The sequence below is a fragment of the Populus nigra genome, chromosome 5 (genome assembly GCF_951802175.1).
Source record: "Populus nigra chromosome 5, ddPopNigr1.1, whole genome shotgun sequence".
NCBI classification, from domain to species: Eukaryota; Viridiplantae; Streptophyta; class Magnoliopsida; order Malpighiales; family Salicaceae; genus Populus; species Populus nigra.
Window position 1 is genome coordinate 19,385,291 of NC_084856.1, and position 20,438 is coordinate 19,405,728.

The 20,438-nt window shown below is 35.4% G+C and overlaps 3 protein-coding genes across 11 annotated transcripts; 1 reads left to right on the plus strand and 2 right to left on the minus strand.

Moving 5' to 3' along the window:
* Nucleotides 1–2,563: 2,563 nt before the first annotated feature.
* On the minus strand, nucleotides 2,564–6,317 carry LOC133695057 (ankyrin repeat-containing protein At5g02620-like). Of its 6 annotated transcripts, none has more exons than XM_062116821.1 (7): nucleotides 6,060–6,317; nucleotides 5,812–5,891; nucleotides 5,600–5,665; nucleotides 5,352–5,527; nucleotides 4,844–5,262; nucleotides 4,354–4,763; nucleotides 2,564–3,557 (listed from the first exon to the last, which is right to left on the minus strand). In XM_062116821.1, exons 5-7 carry the CDS (start codon nucleotides 5,178–5,180, stop codon nucleotides 2,679–2,681), a joined length of 1,626 nt encoding a protein of 541 aa, XP_061972805.1. In that variant the 5' UTR covers nucleotides 5,181–5,262; nucleotides 5,352–5,527; nucleotides 5,600–5,665; nucleotides 5,812–5,891; nucleotides 6,060–6,317; the 3' UTR covers nucleotides 2,564–2,678. The 6 variants fall into 6 exon arrangements, with proteins under 6 accessions (XP_061972805.1, XP_061972803.1, XP_061972806.1 ...); XM_062116819.1 differs by having other exon boundaries at nucleotides 5,600–5,671; XM_062116822.1 differs by lacking the exon at nucleotides 5,812–5,891 and having other exon boundaries at nucleotides 5,600–5,671.
* A 995-nt stretch (nucleotides 6,318–7,312) lies between these two features.
* On the minus strand, nucleotides 7,313–10,424 carry LOC133695059 (ankyrin repeat-containing protein At5g02620-like). Of its 4 annotated transcripts, XM_062116828.1 has the most exons (5): nucleotides 10,179–10,424; nucleotides 9,902–9,978; nucleotides 9,225–9,755; nucleotides 8,734–9,143; nucleotides 7,313–8,248 (listed from the first exon to the last, which is right to left on the minus strand). In XM_062116828.1, the coding sequence occupies exons 3-5, from the start codon at nucleotides 9,559–9,561 to the stop codon at nucleotides 7,370–7,372; spliced, it is 1,626 nt and encodes a 541-aa protein (XP_061972812.1). In that variant the 5' UTR covers nucleotides 9,562–9,755; nucleotides 9,902–9,978; nucleotides 10,179–10,424; the 3' UTR covers nucleotides 7,313–7,369. The 4 variants fall into 4 exon arrangements, with proteins under 4 accessions (XP_061972812.1, XP_061972811.1, XP_061972808.1 ...); XM_062116827.1 differs by lacking the exon at nucleotides 9,902–9,978; XM_062116824.1 differs by having other exon boundaries at nucleotides 9,225–9,978.
* Nucleotides 10,425–11,545: 1,121 nt separating this feature from the next.
* Nucleotides 11,546–18,809, plus strand: LOC133695056 (beta-galactosidase 6). Its single transcript, XM_062116817.1, has 18 exons — nucleotides 11,546–12,284; nucleotides 13,163–13,258; nucleotides 13,371–13,483; nucleotides 13,815–13,881; nucleotides 14,253–14,345; nucleotides 14,453–14,596; nucleotides 14,774–14,868; nucleotides 15,075–15,180; nucleotides 15,537–15,621; nucleotides 15,708–15,826; nucleotides 15,945–16,109; nucleotides 16,261–16,442; nucleotides 16,562–16,653; nucleotides 17,002–17,114; nucleotides 17,564–17,674; nucleotides 17,782–17,889; nucleotides 18,228–18,373; nucleotides 18,560–18,809. The coding sequence occupies exons 1-18, from the start codon at nucleotides 12,123–12,125 to the stop codon at nucleotides 18,708–18,710; spliced, it is 2,148 nt and encodes a 715-aa protein (XP_061972801.1). The 5' UTR covers nucleotides 11,546–12,122; the 3' UTR covers nucleotides 18,711–18,809.
* Nucleotides 18,810–20,438: the final 1,629 nt, after the last annotated feature.

Consider the following 20,438-nt stretch of genomic DNA (forward strand, 5'->3'; position numbering starts at 1 on the left):
GAACAGGAGAAGGCCGCAATAAATCTCCATCACCACCCGGTGCTGATTAATTAGATTAAGGAAAATATAAGGCGACTCGAGAACATTCGAGACATCCAAGTCGATGCGATGATAATCTCATCCTTAGTTTCCGAATCTAATGAAGGTTTCAACCGTGTGCCTTACACAATCGATCAGTTTTTTTTATCTTGATATTGTTCTATCACCTCTCTTATAAAATCTCATAGACAACATGCTTGCCTCATGTTGTATTATAGGGAGACTTTAGGGGAATGTTCTAGTCATTACATGTTGTCTAGTTGGCTAATCTATTGGTCTTAAAAGAATTCCTAGTTGTCTGGATAAATAGACCTTAAAAGGTTGACTAAACGAGCATATGGTAGCATTGTCCCAATATACACATGCTTGTCAATGCTCAATTTAGAAAGAAAGAAGTGTGATGAGACAAAGTAGAAAATGGTGAATATAACTATAATCAATCTTTATAATAGAGTAGAGTGTAATATAAAGTAGAAAATATAAGTGATAAGTGTATTAAAATAATATGTAAAACTTAAACTCTTGACAATCCAAGCTTGAATCAGCCCAAACCTAACAAAACTAACCTAGATATATAAGAAAAAGATTGCAAGAGGATTTGCTTTTTCTTTCTTTTCTTCCTCCTTACCGTGACTTACACCTATATACACCAAGAATTTTAGTTTTAGCTTGAGTTTTGGATCAAAAAAATGTTGAGGAAGCAACTAAGTGATTCGTCTTACATTATTGTTTATTAGGGATTTGATTATAGAATGATTAAAGAAGAAATTAGGATTTTGTTATGATTTTGATAATTAAATGATCTAGAAGTTTTAGTTAAAGCATTGGAATGTTAGTTAGCTTAAAACAAACTGATTTGATGACTAGAATTATGAGTTTTAGAGGAATAAGTCGTCTATTTTGAGATTTGCAAATTTGAAGAGTGGCAGATCAAGATTCTAGAAATCTCGATCAACCGGTCGACCAGTTTGCTTGTTATTATTGATTGGCTTGTGATAGCGGTCGATTGGTTGGTCATTTTGATCTATTGGTTGACTCAACAATAGAGTTTTATTGGGTTTGTTAAATTCAATTATATTGGTCATTTTCTTGAATTTGCATTCTTGTTCTGTTGAACTAAATTCTATTCGATATGATATATATTGTTTTGATAATTATGTGACTATCTATCATGTCTCGATATCGATATACTTGTTAGTAACTTCATGCTAACGAAGAGTAGTTAGTTATTTTATATGCATAGCTGATGAGAGAGATACTACCCTATAACAACTAATCCTTCCATAATAGTTATCTAATCTCTAACATATATTCCACTAATTTATATTAATATGTATATGTGAAATTTTGTTTTAGTCATTTTACTTCTAGTTATCCTCGAGGAATCCGGTGGAGATCCTTTCCGTATTTCAATGGACACCATTTCAAGGCCATGATTACAAGAGCATGTTCCCAGTTATCAACATTTCAAGGACAGGGAACGCCTTCCCTAACAAAATCAAGAGAAACTCAGCAAAAATATCCAAAACATTTCGTTCAATATTCTAGATCAAAATCAAGAACAAGAAAACACGCTCTTTTCTTTTTTCACTGTTAATTTAAGACGCAACATTACCATTTTTAGCCATCCACAAGGTTGCTGTGTTGTTCAACAAGTAGTGTGGCTCTAAAAACTTGGCGTGCGACTTCATGGATGGAATCTGGCCAACACACACACACACACACACAAATCTGTATGCCCTCTTAATCAAATTAGGCTCCAACCTCTTTGTTACAATACAATTTGGGAATTAAGGAAGAAAGAAGAATTATTCAAGAACAAGAATATTACAAGAGAAAACAGATAGGAATGGACACAAAGAGGAGAGAATTTCTTTAACATTCAGTACAAACCGTTTAACTATTAAAACTTACATAGCACAACTAATAGCAAGGTAACGACAGAGTCAAGGAAAGACTCCTAACACCCCTTCCTTGCAAAAACCTGATGAAATTACAATTGCTTCATTCCTCTTAAGTGCTTTCACCTTCTACCCCTCAATTCTTTCTTTTCTAGATTTTGAATTTCATGCCTTGTTCACTTAATGAGGTAATGGCATTTCGGATCTGGTGATGATGTCCCCATGTCCAAACCCTTTTCTGCCACATGCAAAAGGTATAGCTGTCCAAATTCTTCCATGCAAAAAAGCTATCCAGGCCTGTCGATCCTTAATCAATGATCGACCATCTTGTTTCCTGCTGTGGCAAGGCCCCCTAATGTAAAGAATCCATGCTGACAAGCTCCTGATTTGAAGTTTACAAATGCCAACATAACTTGAATAACACCTTGAATTGTCATTCGTAAAACGCCAAACTATCTGCTCATGCAACAATTGAGGGCCAAATAATAACCCTTGCGTACGCATTTCTTTCCTGAATCCATCTTATCCTTGTTCATGAGATAGGGTTAAGAAGTTACCCTTGGGACAGTACGCTGCTATGTTCTTGTATTCGGTTCTCTTTTAGGAACGTCTGTGATATGGTCTTACAGTAGTAATTACAAGAATTTATAGAAGAAGAATAAACTACGATCCATTGGTGAGAGATTTACATTCAAAACTCGACTTATAAAAGAAAAAAGTGATCCCATTGTAGGACATTTAAATAGCATACATTTTATTACGTTCGTTGTCAAAAATCTCAGAGTCTGACATCACAGAAACTGAAAACGAGCGTGACCTGCTACCCAGAGATGATCTTCGTATACTTCTCATATTTGAGGACTCAATCCGATGTTTTACAACCCAGTAACACATTGTCCCCAAAGTTGTAACCATTATAGTTGCTCCTATAATTGTCACTCCGATAGCCAGCCATTTCTCATGCTCGCCCACGACAATAAATGACAGTGCCAAAAATGCAATCGAAACAAGCGCACAAGCTATCCACATCAATTTGTTTATAACTGCCATCAATTGCTTCTTTGCCTTGTTCTCTATGACTACAACTGATGTCTGCACCACCACAACTGCCAAAGAAATGAAGAGCGCAATAGAATCAAAGATAAAGAATATGATGAATGGAGCTCTTGTGGCGATGTTTGCTTCTCCAAGAGACTGTCCAGGTGGAATTTCTGAAGGGTCGTCCACGTATTGGCCAGGGACAGTGAAGATGGCTGCAAAGGTAACTGTCGCAATGAGAACACCAACTACAGTTGTCGAGTTGATGGCATTGTTAAGCCCTTCTGCGTGCATTTTGTTGACATATTTAGCGATACCTTGCACATGCTTTGTAGTTTGACGTGTGTGTTCTAGCTGGTAGTGGACTTCATGTTTTATGTCACTTACTGTTTGTTTCAACTCTCGCGCTGGGTTTTTTTCTTGTGGCTTAATAATTTTGGCACTCTGGCAGCCATGCTCCCGCAAAATGACTCGAATTTCGGGATGGCCAGTTTTCTCTGCAGTGTCAAGAGCAGTTTCACCAGTCCTATTAACAGCCATCATGTCAGTTTCACCATGCTGAAGTAGCAGCGTAACAATCTGCACAAACAGAACAATATTATATCAGCTTACTCCTATCATCATCAACGTAATGATTGCACATTCTAAATTCATTATCATGTACAAGTACAACCTAGAAAATTGGTTGTACTATTGATCCAAAATTTCACATGAAGATTACAATATTCAAGCCCCAAAGCTTTTGGTTTCAGTAAGAGTCTTGGACTGGAATATATCCAATTTACTTATATTATATGCCCAATCTGAAGTTATTCGACCGAGGGTCTAAAATTCAACTAGATCACCTTGAACAATCATAGTTCCGACAAGTTCAGTCAAATAAAGCAAAACTGACAGATATTTCAGAATTTTGTGTAGAAGTCAAATAGCAGTGTGATTTCAAACCAATAAAGGAAGCAGAAACTCAAATAAGGTGCACCATTGCGGGATTTGTTTTTCCTTTGTAATGAAAATCTTAACAAAAAAGTTAAGAAAATTCGACAAAATAAATTAGGCATGCGAGCTGCTTATGGAGAAACTTAAGTTGCATGCCCCATCTTTTGAATACCACAGATAGATTTTGAAACAACGAAGTTTGCCTTGAATTCAGACTTTTCACTCAGTAATCATGTGTTGTCAATAAATATGCTTTGTTATAGAACTGAAAGTAAAACCAAAAGATGATTCGACTAAACTGAAAACTGTGACACTCCAATTCCTGAGCTTAACAGGAAAAAGACCCAATCTTGAAATTTTTTTGAAGCATCCACAAAATAATCACAAAATTTTATTCCTTGTTCATGTATTAAGAGGTTAGAGAGAAGGAGAAATTTACCTGAGCTCTTCCTTTCCTGGTTGCTATATGTAAGGCTGAGTTGCCCTTAGTATCAACTATGTTTATGGATGAAGGCTCTGCATGAATGAGCTCCTCCACCACTACAACGTTCTGCCCCTTCACTGCCATGTGAAGTGCCGTCTGCCCCTTCTTATCTTTCCTTGTCGCTATCCCACGCTCTATTGTCAAAAGTGCTCTCACAACCTCCAAGTGTCCATTTCTAGCTGCAGAATGCAAGGCAGTTTTTCCGTTGCTTTTAGCAATGGTTGCTAGGCTGCTGCCTGAATCCAACAAAAAATTCACAATCTCTATATGCCCTTGTGTTGCAGCCGTGTGCAAAGCTGTAGTGTTTGTTAAATCAACTGTCATAGACAATTCTGGATGGACCTCCATTAGGACTCTCAATATCTCTGTAGCAATACAAAACAAAACTCAAGCATTGTTCCTAAAAGGTAATTAGCAAACGGAAAACTCTAAGATTATATCTTACCTAAATCCCCTCGTTTTGCAGCGACGTGAAATGCATCAAATCCATTTCTTGCTTTGATACCAGCACCAGCAAGATCATAATACTTTATCATCTCTTTAACAACATCAACATTACCATATTCCACGGCAACATAAAGGGCAGTTTCTCCTGATTGGTTTTGCTTCTCTAACAATTCCTTCAATTCTTCTTCTCCGGTACCAGTTAGGATCTCCATTACAGCACCTAAATTTCCTGCTCTAGCTGCAAAAAGCAATGGTGTATCATCTTTTTTTCTTATCAACTGTCCGGTCATCTTTTTCTGGGACATTGAGCTGGGCAGGCCACCAGATGACTCCATTGGATTCACTTATCAAAAAGGAAAAATCTCTTCTAACTCTATTCAATAACTGAGGTCTTTCTTCTTCTTTCCAGCAAAAATCCTGATCAAATTTTGCATCTTTTATTATCAAGACTAACTATTTATTTAAAGTTTCCCATGCTATGATATTCTCCGTTGCAACGGACATACCTCTTGGAAAAGTATTACTAACTCAGTGACAACGATGTTCTCTCTACAGATAGCACTCTTGTCTTTCTACTTGACTTTGATTCTCCAGTAGCATTTCTTTTACCACTTTACACTCTCCTGGCCTGGCCAGGGTGATTGACCTAACAGCTTTACTGATATGTTGTCGGTCCCTACACCTGATACAAAATCAAACAAAACCTGAGCCCCTGCCCATAACTGGAACCAGAAATGGGGTTCTTATAGCATACCTCTGTCATTATCCCTGGTTCTTGACACATAAATGCTCTGGTATTAAATCCAGCTTGAAAATTCATCTGCTTCTGCAATAACACACATTGAACTTAATTCCCATAAGAAATGTGAAACCAAAGACTCAACAGCATGAACACCAGAATACATGTCAACTATCTTCTTTTATAATGGTGGGAGATTCTTTCCCAATTCCTTCTCTTCACATTACCTTCTAATTAAGAGAGCAGGATAGATGCACTTATGTTAAGAAATACAGCAACTCACACCCCAAGAGAAGAATGTTTGGAGCTGCATTGGAGTTGTAATCAAGGACAAGATCAGTTCAAAAGATGTTAATAAATCGCCTCATCCATTGATCATTGCCAATCAATCCATCATGTGAGAAAACACGACCAAATATAGTTTCTTTTGAGGGAAATGTAATGTAGAAAGTGGGCAGTTGGATATAAAAATGACCTTAAAGTTGCAGAGGAATTGTTTGACATCCATGGAATGATTCTGCATATCCGCTGGAGAACATGGCCACGTTAGTTGCTGCACATGCTGTCCGAATACCTGGGTGTGTGCAAATGGCAGTGGCTTTTCCATAAAGAACAGGAAAAAGGACAAGAAAACGAACAGTCATTACTACTTTAATAGCTGGTGGACTCCAACTCCTATGAAGATGCTCCTTTTTTCTTCCTTTTTTTTTTACCCTTAGGCATTGCCTTTGCCTTGAAAGAAAAAGGGAGTGGGGAGCATGAGCTCTGGATCCTTAAGAGCAAAGGAAGTTATCCATTGCCTCGGGCTCTTGGTCAACACATTGAGTTATTGATTTTTATGTCAAATCACATTTGTGATGTCAAATTACATGCTCAAAAATTCAATATAATGATTAGTTCAGTTGGGACCGATTGTTGTAAATAGAAAGAAATTTGTGGCATCTAATCAGATTGAAATGATTGTTTAAGCATGTTATTTGACATAAAGTTAATGTTTTTGATTTTGAACCTGATACATTGAACATGGCATTAGAGAGCAAATCTCAACTGCCAAATACTTCGATAATTAAAGAATCCAGAAAAAGCTATCAATCTCTCCATTTATTATTATTTCCCTTTACTGATCAATGTGTCTGAAATTATTCAATTGTCCGGTTGAAGCCATTGTCCGATCTAATCCAAGATGTCTAATCCAAGATTTGGATTGTGGATTAGCTTGATTAATCTCCTAAAATGGTACAACATGATTTATTAAAAAAAATTAATTTAAAATTAATAAAACTCGATCCAAATTGAAAAATAATCAAAGTAATTTATTGAATCAGATGAGTTTTATATCCTTGATGATGGTGGAAGCTCGTTATTATATTTTGAAGATCCTTGATGATGGTGGAAGCTCGTTATTATATTTTGAAGAAGAAGAAGAAGAAGAAGAAGAAGAAGAAATGGCCTCCAAGCTCCTCTATTTATTTTTTCTCATTCCATTCTACACTTTTTTCCAACTTTCTATTTTTTTTTATCTGATCCTTTGATTAATTAATTAATTAATTTTTCATTTTTCTGACATTCTAAAGAAAATAATTATATATAAAATTGTGCTCCCATGACATCGATCAAGTATTAAAAAAATAAATATTTATTACATTATTACTCATGATTATAATCAATCTAGCATGTCAGTGGGAATTAGAAGATTCTGTAGTAAGTAATGTGTTAACGAGAGAGACGTAAACATTGAAAAGATCGATTTATAGAAGGATAAAACTATAAAATGTCTTGAGAAATTTAAATAGCATACATTTTCTTATAGTCATTGTTGAGGATCTCAGCATCGGACACCACAGAAACTGAAAACGAGCGTGACCTGCTCCCAAGTGATGATCTTCGTATACTCCTCATGTTTGAGGCCTCAATCCGATGTTTTACAACCCAGTAACACATTGTTCCCAGCGTTGTCACCATTATAGTTGCTCCTATGATTGTCACGCCAATTGCCAGCCATTTCTCTCGCTCGCCAACAACAATAAAAGATAGTGCTAAGAACGCAACTGATATAAGTGCACAGGCTATCCACATCAATTTGTTTATGATCGCCATCATTTGCTTCTTTGCCTTGCTCTCAATGACTACAACTGATGTTTGCACCACCACAACAGCTAGGGAAATGAAGAGGGCGATGGAATCAAAGATAAAGAAGATGATAAAGGGAGCTTGCGGTGCGATATTGGCTTCCCCTAGAGACTGTCCAGGGGGGATTTCTTCAGGGTCATCTACGTATTCGCCGGGAACGGTGAATATGGCTGCAAAGGCAACTGTGGCAATGAGAACGGCAACAACAGTTGTGGAGTTGATGGCATTGTTAAGACCTTCAGCATGCATTTTGTTAAGACGTTTAGCGATGCCTTGCACACGCTTTCTAGTTTGACGTGTGTGTTCTAGTTGGTAGTAGACTTCGTGTTTTATGTCGCTTACTGTCTGTTTCAGCTCTCGTGCTGGATTTTTTTCCTGCGGCTGCATTGTTTTGGCACTTTGAACCCCATGTTCTTGCAGGATGGCTGCAATTTCTGAATGCCCTGTTTTCTCAGCAGTGTCAAGTGCTGTTTCATTTGTCCTATTCACAGCCTTCAAGTCGGTTCCACTATGTCCAAGTAGCAACCTAACAATCTGCACAAGAAATACAACATTATTATTATTATGTCAAATTTCCCCTCTCGTCGTCAGTGGGACGATTACAGTTTCAAGTCCTGAAGCATTTTGTTGCAAAAGCAAAGTCTCATGTATGTCTTGTAATGTATCCGATAGGGTATGCCAATTGATGTTATTAAAAGTCCAAAATTCAACTAAATCACCTTTACAAGCATTGTATTTCCCATAAGTTGAGTCAAATACAACCGAGTTGTTAGACATTTCAGGATTTTATCTAAGGATCACCTGTAGTGTTACTTGAAAACCAATGTAAGAAGTAGTAACTGGAATAAGATGTATCATCAAGTAACTTTCTCCTCGATTAACAAGGCAATTCACTACAAAATATTGAGAGGATTTGATCAAATATTAATTAGGCAAATGAGCTGCTAATGGAAAAACTTAAGTGCTATGCCATATCTCAGATGATACTTTAGTAATGTAGGAAAGAAGGAGAAATTTACCTGAATTCTGCCTTTCCTGGTTGCTATATGTAAGGCCGTGTTGCCCTTAGTATCAACCATATTTATAGATGAAGGTTGTGCAACAATCAACTCCTCCACTATCTCAATATTTTGTCCCTTCGCTGCCATGTGAAATGCCGTCTGCCCCTTTTTATCTGTCCTTGTTGCCATCCCAGGCTCCATTGTTAGGAGTGCTCTCACAACCTCTACATGTCCATTTCTAGCTGCAGAATGCAAGGCAGTTTTTCCATTGCTTTTAGCAATGGTTGCTAGGCTACTCCCTGCGTCTAATAAGAGATTCACAATCTCTATATGCCCTTTTGTGGCAGCCGTGTGCAGAGCTGTGGTGTTTGATAAATCAACAGTCATAGACAATTCCGGATGGGCCTCCATTAGGAGTCTCAATATCTCTGTGAAAATACAAACTCAAACTCAAAAATCTTTGCCTGAAGAAAACGAGCAGATGGAAAATTCTAAGATTTAAGCCATACCCATATCCCCTTGCTTGGCAGCAACGTGGAATGCATCAAATCCATTTCTTGCTTTGATACCAGCATCAGCAAGATCATAGTACTTTATCATCTCTCTGACCACATCAACATAACCGTATTCTGCAGCAACATAAAGGGCAGTTTCTCCTGATTGGTTTTGCTTCTCTAACAATTCCTTCAATTCTTCTTCTCCGGTACCAGTTAGGATCTCCATTACAGCACCTAAATTTCCTGCTCTAGCTGCAGAATGTAATGGCGTGTCGTCTTTTTTTCCTGTTAACTGTTTGGTCATCTTTTTCCTGGGCATTGGACTAGGCTGCCCATTTGGTGACTCCATTGGATCCACTAATCAAAAAGAAAAAATCCCTTCTAATTTCAACTTCAATTCTTGTCTTTTTTTCTTCTTTTCAGCAAAAACCCAGATCAAAATTTGCATCTTTTATCATCAAGACTCATTATTTCCGTATAGCAACCACCCAGATCATGATATTCTTTGTCATCCAAAATTACTTCCTTGTAGCTCTCCTCCCTCTTGCATCCAAAATTACTAGCATGTCAACAAACAACATATATAGAATATAGAAAGAGAAAAAAGCCCTCAAACAAAATTGTTATATGTTTTTTTCCATTACAGAAAGGAAAAGAAATGAAGAGGAAAATCATGATACTATGTTTACTTGGGTTTGAAGGAAGGAGCTTCTTTTTCGCTCCTCTGTCAATAGCTAAAAAAATCTACAAACCTTAAGAGCTTTTCCTAGAGAAACAATAAAAAATATCTGTAAGGTTGTAATGTATCTATCTATATATAGCAAAGAAGAAATTTAAAGAAATGAACAGCAAAAAGGTATCCAAACTAGAATTTAATGCATCAAACTAGAGAAGTTCACAAAGATTGCATAGAGAAACTTTTAAAAAAATAACCAGAAACTTTTACACATAGACATAGAACAGTACTGTTAGTGTGGTGTTGAGGCAGGTGATGTTGTACAGTAGCAATTGAATTGACTGCAAGGATCAACTGTAACTTTTTTTTGTATCGACCCTCTTTGCTAAATTGTCAGGAGGCCACGCCACTGCCCATAATTCATGAATACTCATCATTCATGAAACAAATATGCAGGTTGCCTTCAATGAATATTTCTGTCATGCCAGAAAAAATTTACTTTTACCAGTGTCTAGGTTTTAAATTTCAAATACTTGGAATTGGCTTATAAAATAAAAGGTAGTGGGACCAAACTATACCTGAGATCCACTCATGTTAATTTGAGGTTAAAATCATGATAGATTTTATAATTCATTATGAGTATTTTAACCAGAAATACTTACATGTTTTTAAAAAACTTGTTTTTTTTTACTCTAGAACATAGGTTTGATATTTGTAGAGAGATATTATTTATTTGAATTTATTAGATTAAGAACAAAGAAAGGACATCATGATGATCCCCTCGCGTCCTTCATGTTCACATGGGGCGCTTTTGGTTTTTCTCTTGGATCTTCTTTTTAGTTCTCCGGGTAGAGACAAGGAGAGCAAGCAACAATCTGAGGAAGACAAGGAAGGCAAGCGACAAGCCGGGTAGATTTGTACTCTTGCATTTATATTATAGGCATGACATCTTTTAGAAATATATTTAATGTAGATCCAACCCTATCTATGCTAGAATCGGGGAATTGAAAGTTTCTTATTCTTTTTTTTTTATTCTCTTAATTCATTCTTCAAAACCTTGTTTAACATGGTACGATTCATTTATTCTTGCTCAAAAACTAGAGTATTGCTCCCTGTGGGTCGAATCAAATTTCAAAAATAAAATAAACTTTATTAATGTATTTTTTATAGAAAATATTTTATTGCATGTGAAAATTGACTAGATATCAATCAACTCAACAATCTAAAAAAAACTCACTGGTAAAATCCATTTTCTATTTTTTTTTCTTTCAACTGGATTTTTTTTGGTTTTTTTTTCTATTTTTTATTTTAATATTTTATTGATTTTGAATTGGTCTTTATAATTTATTTTGATTTATTTTTTATGAGATTTTTTCAATTTCAACCAAATATTTTGATGTATTCAATTTTACAAATATCTATTTTTATTATTGTATCATCAGGTTAAAAAGAAATTTTTCAAACTACTGTATCAAAATATATGTCACCATGTTGAGCTATTGTCTTTTGTATCAAAGAACTCGTGGACATAGACATACTAATATGTACCATGTCGATTTTATAACAATGTTGAACCCCATTCTCCCTATCATTATTGTATTCGATTTTAGTTAATTTAAAATTAAGTTTTTTTATTTGTTTTCATCGTATCTTCTACATTTCACTCATTTGATCATTTAGCATGGAGATGGGAAGGGTGTGAAATCTCCCCGAATTATAATGGTAGAGGAGCCAATTAGAGCCAGTTTAAGTAAAGGGGTCTATATCATCAAACAGAGAAAATAGAGGGACTAGAATGATTTTAAACCACATCCTGTTCCTGTCCCCTCTGCTCTTCGTTTCCACGCTTAAGGAATCTTAAACCCGCAATCACGCCACCGTGACGTTAAAGACAACAATGGCTTTTTCTCTTCTACAGCAGCATCCACATGAACATTCAACTCAAACCAAATCGTTCACATCTTTTCTGGAAAGTTTTCAATTACCATTATGCCCTACATGTGCAGCCCAAGCTTAAAGTAGGACGCCACCATTATTCATGCTCTTATTGTTGTGTCACATTTAATATTTTCAAGAACTATATATAGGCAAGTACAGCACACTAGCCCTCTTGCAGGATATGAGCCCAATTCACCAACCCATCATCAAGCAATTAGCTCTCAGGAATATAAAACCAGTTGCTGGCCGCAGAGGGGTGTTTACTTTCGAGGAGAGAAAGAAGCTTGCTGTGCTTAATGGGGTGGTGGTTAAGCTGGGTTGTCTTGACCGTGGCGGTAATCAGAGATATTGGTGTTAGAGGAGGAGATGTCACATATGATGGAAGATCTCTTATCATTGATGGACAAAGGAAAATCCTGTTTTCGGGTTCAATTCATTATCCTCGCAGCACTCCAGAGGTAAACCAAGCACATTTCATTACAAACAGCTACTCTGCATTTGCTTGGCCTTTCAACTATACTTTCATTTCATGCATTCCACCTAGTTCTTCGTGTACATCACCTTGCAAGCATGCATGCGTTTCTTAGAGGGAATTGCTCTCAGACTTCAGCTATCTTCGTATACTCTTAAGTTCTACCGTTTGCTTAGAAGTTAGAAGTGGAAAAAAAAGGCATATATCAGAAAACTATATGTTGCTTAAAGCTCAGCCTGTCCGACGATGTCACCCAGTCACGGCATGGAATTTTGGACACCCCAATATATATATTTGCAAGCTGTGTCCAATAAAAAATAGTTAAGAAGAAGAAGAAGAAGAAGGTTGAAAATAACAGTAGCTAGTTTTTCCCCCTTCCAGGAAGGATCATGAGATTCTCATTCACAAGTTAGGTGAGGTCTCATCACCGGCCTGTTGAATATTAGTTGCAGAATGAATGAACATTATATGCATGAATTCCTCTCTCTTTTCAACACAAAAAACACGCATCTTGTCTTTTCTCTGTAAAGGAGTGCATCACGAAGGTGGAGGAGGACCGCTTCACTATTACTGATAGTGTCTGTTACATCACGGGCATAGAAAATTAATGCCAGCAGATATTTCCTTGTAGTTATATGAAGTTGTTCAATAACAGAGTGCGCGCGGCGCATTCACCCTTCTGCTGACCAAACCACCCACTAGCTGGTGGTTTTCACTTGTTTTATTTAGCTAATTAATACCCATTATTGCTTGATAAATAGATGCGAATATTTACAAGTCGAATGATGTTCTTGAGCAAGAAAAACCCGTGCGGTGCCCAGTTGACGTATAAGATGTTGATTTCCCGTGTTAAAATCCTTGCAGATGTGGCCATCTTTGGTAGCAAAAGCTAGAGAAGGAGGGGTCGATGTGATTCAAACTTACGTGTTTTGGAATCTGCATGAGCCAAAACCTGGAGAGGTCAGTAATTAAATTCACCGTATCATATATTATATGTAATGTGATATGTGAAATATATTTGTATAATAATGTTTTCTCCCTCTGAATATACAAAATGTTGTGTCACACACAGTATGATTTCAGTGGAAGAAATGACTTGGTGAGGTTCATAAAGGAAATCCAAGCACAAGGTCTCTACGTCTGCCTCAGGATTGGACCTTTCATCGAGAGCGAATGGACTTATGGGTATGTAAATCATCTTTTTTACACTTTTACCATTAATTGATAATCTATTTACACTTTTACCATATTATATACACACACACACGCACGCACATTTAGGACGTGACCAAATTAAGGGAGTGTTGGCTCTGTTTTTTAAAATGTTTTTTTATTAAAAAAATAATTAAATTATTGTGTTTTATGTTTTTTAAAATGTTTGTGTGCGTGGGCTTTAAAAAAATGCTATCTAATAGTTTTGTGAATACATTGCAGTCCTTCTTTTTTCAGTATTTCCTGTTCATGAGGAAGAACTGGCTTGATGCTAATCTAATAGTTGTTGCATATGTAATTGCAGGGGGTTCCCATTTTGGTTGCATGATGTCCCCGACATTGTTTATCGATCAGATAATGAGCCTTTCAAGGTGATAAAGCTTTTCTCTCTCGATGCGTTTGTTGAGCAATGAATACATAAATTCTGTGAAACTGCTGTGCGTAGGTGCTATTTGTCTGTCTCATTTACTGACATTTTCAGGTGTTTTCTGGTAGATATATATATTCTATGTATTTTACCAATCATGAATTTTGATATATGCCTCAATGAAATTAAAAGTCCATGAGAATCCATACATGGGATTAGATGTTGACCTCATTGCTTTTGTTTCCCTTTCTACTTGAGAGATTCATGTTCTAATATGGATACATGTACTTGAAAAAAATGACATTTATTTGATTTATAAGTACTTACAGTGATTTCTTTAAGTGATCTCATGAGTTGTATCATGTATTTTTGTAGTTTTACATGCAAAATTTTACCACAAAAATAGTGAACATGATGAAGTCAGAGGGTTTATATGCTTCGCAAGGAGGTCCAATAATACTATCACAGGTAAAAGAGACGACAGACTTGATATCATCATGAACATAAATTATGATATCTTTTGTTTTTAATTTATATGGTATATAACTGAATCTGAAACTTGTATGATATCATAGATTGAGAATGAATATCAAAATGTTGAAGCAGCTTTTCGTGACAAAGGGCCCCCGTACGTCATCTGGGCAGCAAAAATGGCTGTTGAGCTCCAGACTGGTGTGCCATGGGTGATGTGCAAGCAAACTGATGCTCCTGACCCAGTGGTATATATAAAGCTGAAATTGCTTAATTAGTTTTGTTTCTTTGACGTGTAATGGAGGGTTAACCACATGGTGAAACTGATAATTAGCATAGCTAAGTAATGTCAGCTGCAAATGAAATTCCTTATTATAACATTGGCCTCCTAACCTTGTTGTTCTTCGTCAAATTCAAATTTGCAGATAAACACATGCAATGGAATGAGATGTGGAGAAACTTTTGGAGGACCTAATTCGCCAACGAAGCCGTCACTTTGGACAGAGAATTGGACATCATTGTAAGTTTTGTTTTGATCCAGAGTTTCTGTAATTAAAATGTGAATGGGTGAAGCAATATTATTGTATCCTGATTCATGTTTAATTTGACTGGGAAGAACAAGTAGTGTCAAACAGTCAATATAAAGTGAACTTTTAATTGCAAGAGAATTTTCAAATGTGAACTATTAATGAGAGCATTTTTAATTATTTTCTCTTCTTCATGAAGCTATCAAGTATACGGTGGAGAACCGTATATACGGTCTGCTGAAGACATTGCCTTCCATGTAACCCTTTTTATTGCAAAAAATGGAAGCTATATAAATTACTACATGGTATGACTGTTGAAACCTCCTTTGTGCTGTATCTGCCAATGCTTTTCTCTATAGAATCACGTTTGATCGGCTTTCCTGAGTTTTTTGTAAATTGAGAGATAACAGGGTAGCTTGTTTCCCACAGATGATTTGGATACTTGTTTAATGAACAATGAATGAAATTGGCATTGATAAGAATGGAGTCTTATCAACATTTGAGCACCTGAAATTTAGATTGCAAGGCACACTTAATGGCAGATTTAATCTAATGGTCTGTTATGAGACAATGAGGAACTTTTGTGAACTGTAAAATGAATAGATCCTTTCTCTCTGTATACACTTGTTTATTTATGCATCACATTGTGCTTGTAATCCAGTTCCATGGCGGAACAAATTTTGGAAGAACTGCGTCGGCATATGTCATAACAAGTTATTACGATCAAGCACCACTTGATGAATATGGTATGGTAAACATCCCCTTATTCCTTTTATGTAACATTTTTTCACAGATGTGATATTGATTCACCATTTTTTTTTTATGAATCCAGGTTTAATTAGACAACCCAAATGGGGTCATCTCAAGGAGCTGCATGCTGCAATCAAGTCTTGCTCTACAACAATACTTGAGGGAGTGCAGTCTAATTTCTCCTTGGGCCAACTTCAACAGGTGATTTCCAATACTACTCATTCTTATGTACTGTAAGCTGGTTCAATTGCTTTCTCTTTATTAATCTATACATAAAATGAAAGCATGCGGTCAACATTGTCTAGTTATTTCAATTCAGGCCTATATTTTCGAAGAAGAAGGAGCAGGCTGTGCTGCATTTCTTGTTAACAATGACCAGAAAAATAATGCAACTGTTGAATTTCGAAATATAACCTTTGAGCTGCTTCCAAAGTCGATTAGTATTCTACCTGACTGTGAAAATATAATCTTCAACACCGCAAAGGTACACAAGTCAACAACCATTATTCTTTCATTTCTCTCGTTGGACTTCCAAGTCTCATGGACTAATTTATGTCTTACATCAAAAAAAAAAAAATTCTCTCTTTTCCTGCAGCATGGATGATTATCTTTGTTCTTTACATGTATCATGACAGGTAAATGCAAAGGGTAATGAGATAACCAGGACATCAAGTCAATTGTTTGATGATGCTGATAGGTGGGAAGCATATACAGATGTTATCCCTAAATTCGCAGATACTAACCTTAAATCAGATACCCTGTTGGAGCACATGAATACAACCAAAGATAAATCAGATTATCTTTGGTATACTTTCAGGTACCTTGATTATTCTTCCTCATAACATGGCTTTACAATATCTATTCCCCATACTTTTTTCCTGGTTATTTTGACTTTCAGTTTTTGAGAGACTTGAAATGTGTTTTGGTCTGTAACAGCTTCCAACCAAATTCATCTTGCACTGAACCTGTACTTCATGTGGAGTCTCTCGCGCATGTTGCATCTGCTTTTGTCAACAACAAATATGCAGGTTGCTTTTTTTGAATCTTTTTGTCGTCTCAGTAAAAATTCACTTAAGAAGCTAGAATTAACCCATTTGAATATTGGCTTCTAAGACATTGACACTATTTGCTTGCTAGTTGGAATCATATATTTCTATCATTTTTTTAGTTACTGTTCATCACTAATAAAAACTGAAGTGAATTATCATTTACCCGAGTTTTAGTGACTCAGGTCTTAACTTTAAGAAAACTGATTGAGATCCCCAGGCACTGTGAAGTGGTATATGAAATCTTAGCAAAATATAGTGGAAGGATTTGATTTTATGAAACAATAACATGTTGTAATTCTACTCGCTATGTTATAATCTTCCTCTCAGGATCTGCACATGGAAGTAAGGATGCCAAGGGTCCCTTTACCATGGAAGCGCCGATAGTCTTAAATGATCAGATGAACAACATTTCTATACTCAGCACTATGGTTGGATTACAAGTAATATTTTGAAACATCTTCGAGTTCTTTTTTTCCTTTTTTCGTTATGAAAATCATACTTCCATGGCCATTGCTTTGGAAAGGAGTTGATTTAGGATCTAGTTTTGGGAGAGCTAAATAGAGATGAAGGCTGCCTAAATATCTCTCATAAGCTCTCTTGGAGCAAAAGCAAATTCTGCATTTTAGTGGGCAGATATATATTAAATTTCCTGAAAAAAAAGTTCATGACATTTCTCCATCTTTGGAGGCTAGGCCCTCTGGGCTCTGGCTTCCCATGGATCCATCTGTGGCTACAAAGTTCTTGATTCAGCACTATTATTCCAAACCATCAAGATGGAAAACAGGGCCACTTGTATCAGTTGGCGCAATCCTGTGAGGATATTTTTTCTTTATAAGGATTCCATTGATTATACATTGCTCAAAATTTTGTTTTTCACGCTTCTCTGAAGGATTCAGGAGCTTTCCTGGAGAGAAGATATGCAGGCTTAACGAGAGTGGAAATTAGATGTGCTCAACAAGAGATCTATAATTTTACCAATAATTATGAATGGGGATATCAGGTATTTATTTGTCTATTTGATGCTTATTCTTACAGCATAACAAGCCAGTTCACCTGAATAAACAAGCAGGCGAATGACATATCCACTCTGCGTTGAATAATACACAGGCAGGGCTATCTGGGGAGAGCTTGAACATCTACATGAGAGAACATTTGGACAACATTGAGTGGAGTGAAGTTGTTTCAGCTACGGATCAACCACTTTCTTGGTTTAAGGTATATTAATGAATTTTCCATCAAAATGCAAAGCAAAGCCCCTAGTGATAGGTTGCGGGTAGCATTGTTGCCGGGTCGAGTTGGGTTTGACTCGAAAAAAATTCATTTCATTAGCCAGCTACTTTTATCAAAACTATGCCGTTTCATTCTTTAAAAAAAATTATTAATGCTGATCAAACTAAGAATAAAAAGGATCTGACTAGGTCAATCAGATCACGAGTCAATTTATCAAGTCATATTCACATAAAATTACTCTTTTTCAAGTCAGATTAATATTTTTCCAAGTTCAAATTGGATTCATTTCATCAACTATTTGTTATAAAATGATGATTTTGTAGATTGAATTTGATTCACCAACGGGTAACGACCCAGTAGTTTTAAACCTAAGCACGATGGGGAAAGGAGAAGCATGGGTGAACGGACAAAGCATTGGACGTTACTGGCTTTCCTTTCTCACTTCTAAAGGGCAGCCTTCACAGACATTGTAAGTATCTCTTCATGTTCTGTCCAAATAAATTTGTTTTCAAGAGTAATATTTTTCAGGAAATTTCCTCAGGGCCAAAAAAGACAAAAAAAACCAGTTCATGCATGAACCTGTGTTTAAGATTTTGCTAAAACAAACAATCGGGCTCTATATAAGGACTCTATTGATTATTCTTGTTAATATTAGGTACCATATACCTCGGGCATTTCTTAACAGTGCAGGGAACCTGCTGGTGTTGCTTGAGGAATCTGGAGGGGATCCTCTCCACATTTCATTAGACACTGTTTCAAGAACAGGATTACAAGAACACGCTTCCCGTTATCACCCTCCACAGTAATTCTATGCTGTGCAGACTTCTTTTAGATTATCTCACAGTTTGATCTTATTTCGCTGTTAATCAGTATTTATAAAATAGTCATAACTAGTAATCATTCCATTTTTCTTCGTTCCCTCTACGTTTGGTTTTTTTTTTTTTTTTTTTTTTTGCAAGCCAAATTCATGAACAAGTTGAGGTCAATATCTCATATAGCCTTTTCATTTTATTAATTGTTTGGTAGCGTGGCAAAGTTTGACTTTTAAAGTATTTTTTTGTTGGGAATTATATTAAAATATTTTTTAATTTCAACATATTAAAACAAATAAAAAATATTAAAAATAATTAATTTAAAACTAAAAAATTTAAAAATATAATTCTACCTTGATACCAAACAGGAATATTAAAATCTTGTCAATCTCGTTAATTAACCAATTTCAACTTTGGTACGGTCAAATTGGATGCATCTAATCTTTTTTCTTAAGTGGCTACCCTCTTCCTCTTACTAATCTCTTAGTTTAAGATTCCGGACGGAAGTGTAGTAACAATTATTTTTTAAAATATTTTTTATATTAAAATAATATATTTTTTATTTTTTAAAATTTTTTAAGATCAGCACATCAAAACAATCTAAAATATAAAAAAATTAATTTTTAATAAAAAAAATAATTTTTTAAAAAATACAGGTAAAACCGTGTTTCCAAACACAACACAACATTCTACATTCTTCGTTTCTTCATGCCCTCTCACAAACAAATTTTAGACCTTCCCTTATATATATATATATATATATATATATATATATATATATATATATATATCTTACACACACACACACACACACACACACACACATCAATCAAAAATTAACGGATTGTTTGATTGGTATAAATCAAAAGTTTTAGAATGATTTGAGATACCATTGTACTCGAGGAGGCGAACAAATTTTACCCTGATCTCGAAGATAAAGATTATTGTTGTTTATTTGCCCAACCATGCAGTCCTGGCCTAGGAGTGTTTGTGATGGTAATAATAGGTTTGTTTTTTTAGAAATGTATTAAATATTATTATTATTATTATTTTAAAAAAATTATTTTTGACACTAATATATTATATCAATAAAAAATATATATAAAAAGAAATTTTAGTAAAAAATATTATTTTTTCTAAAAAGTACTACCTAACCGTAGAACCAAACACCCCTGACCAGTACAGTTGGGCTATTCAATGTCCGCACCATGATTTAATTTTTTGTATGTATTTTCTTTTGATTTTTTTCTTGATTCTATTGTTTAGTGTTGGAATTTTATAGATTTTTATGTTTAATTTTATTTTTTAATATTTAATTAATTTTTAACTGGTTTTCATTTTTTTTTTATCATAACAAAATAAAATAAATTTTTTAGTTTTTTCGATTTCAAATTTATAAAACCGAACCAGTCGCTTTTTAAAAATTATAATTGATTTTTTTTTATGATTTGGTTTTTTTAATTATTTTTTAACTCAACCCTACTTATAAACTAATAACACACGAATATTATTTTTTAACCAAAATTGAAGTCATGAAAATCCCAAAATTAACGTGACATTTATCGGAGATATTTTGAACTCAAGCGAGGATCGATGTCGAAGGCCATACATACATTGCCACATATTCTTCTCCTACTGGACCCCAAGGAAGTGAATCCAAGGAGCTGAGTGTATCCCACAGAGAAGAAAGGAAGAGTTAGTTATTATTATTATTTTTATTAT

What these genes read in the sequence shown, in the direction of transcription:
- LOC133695056 (XM_062116817.1), top strand. Translation starts at nt 12,123, where the DNA reads ATGGGGTGGTGGTTAAGCTGGGTTGTCTTGACCGTGGCGGTAATCAGA. An exon ending in AGCACCACTTGATGAATATG is followed by an intron (nt 15,622 to 15,707) that starts GTATGGTAAACA and finishes TTATGAATCCAG; the next exon opens with GTTTAATTAGACAACCCAAA. An exon ending in TGTCAACAACAAATATGCAG is followed by an intron (nt 16,654 to 17,001) that starts GTTGCTTTTTTT and finishes TCTTCCTCTCAG; the next exon opens with GATCTGCACATGGAAGTAAG.
- LOC133695059 (XM_062116827.1), bottom strand. Translation starts at nt 9,561, where the DNA reads ATGGAGTCACCAAATGGGCAGCCTAGTCCAATGCCCAGGAAAAAGATG. An exon ending in TGCCAAGCAAGGGGATATGG is followed by an intron (nt 9,144 to 9,224) that starts GTATGGCTTAAA and finishes GTATTTTCACAG; the next exon opens with AGATATTGAGACTCCTAATG. An exon ending in CCAGGAAAGGCAGAATTCAG is followed by an intron (nt 8,249 to 8,733) that starts GTAAATTTCTCC and finishes TTTCTTGTGCAG; the next exon opens with ATTGTTAGGTTGCTACTTGG.
- LOC133695057 (XM_062116822.1), bottom strand. Translation starts at nt 5,180, where the DNA reads ATGGAGTCATCTGGTGGCCTGCCCAGCTCAATGTCCCAGAAAAAGATG. An exon ending in TGCAAAACGAGGGGATTTAG is followed by an intron (nt 4,764 to 4,843) that starts GTAAGATATAAT and finishes GTATTGCTACAG; the next exon opens with AGATATTGAGAGTCCTAATG. An exon ending in CCAGGAAAGGAAGAGCTCAG is followed by an intron (nt 3,558 to 4,353) that starts GTAAATTTCTCC and finishes CTGTTTGTGCAG; the next exon opens with ATTGTTACGCTGCTACTTCA.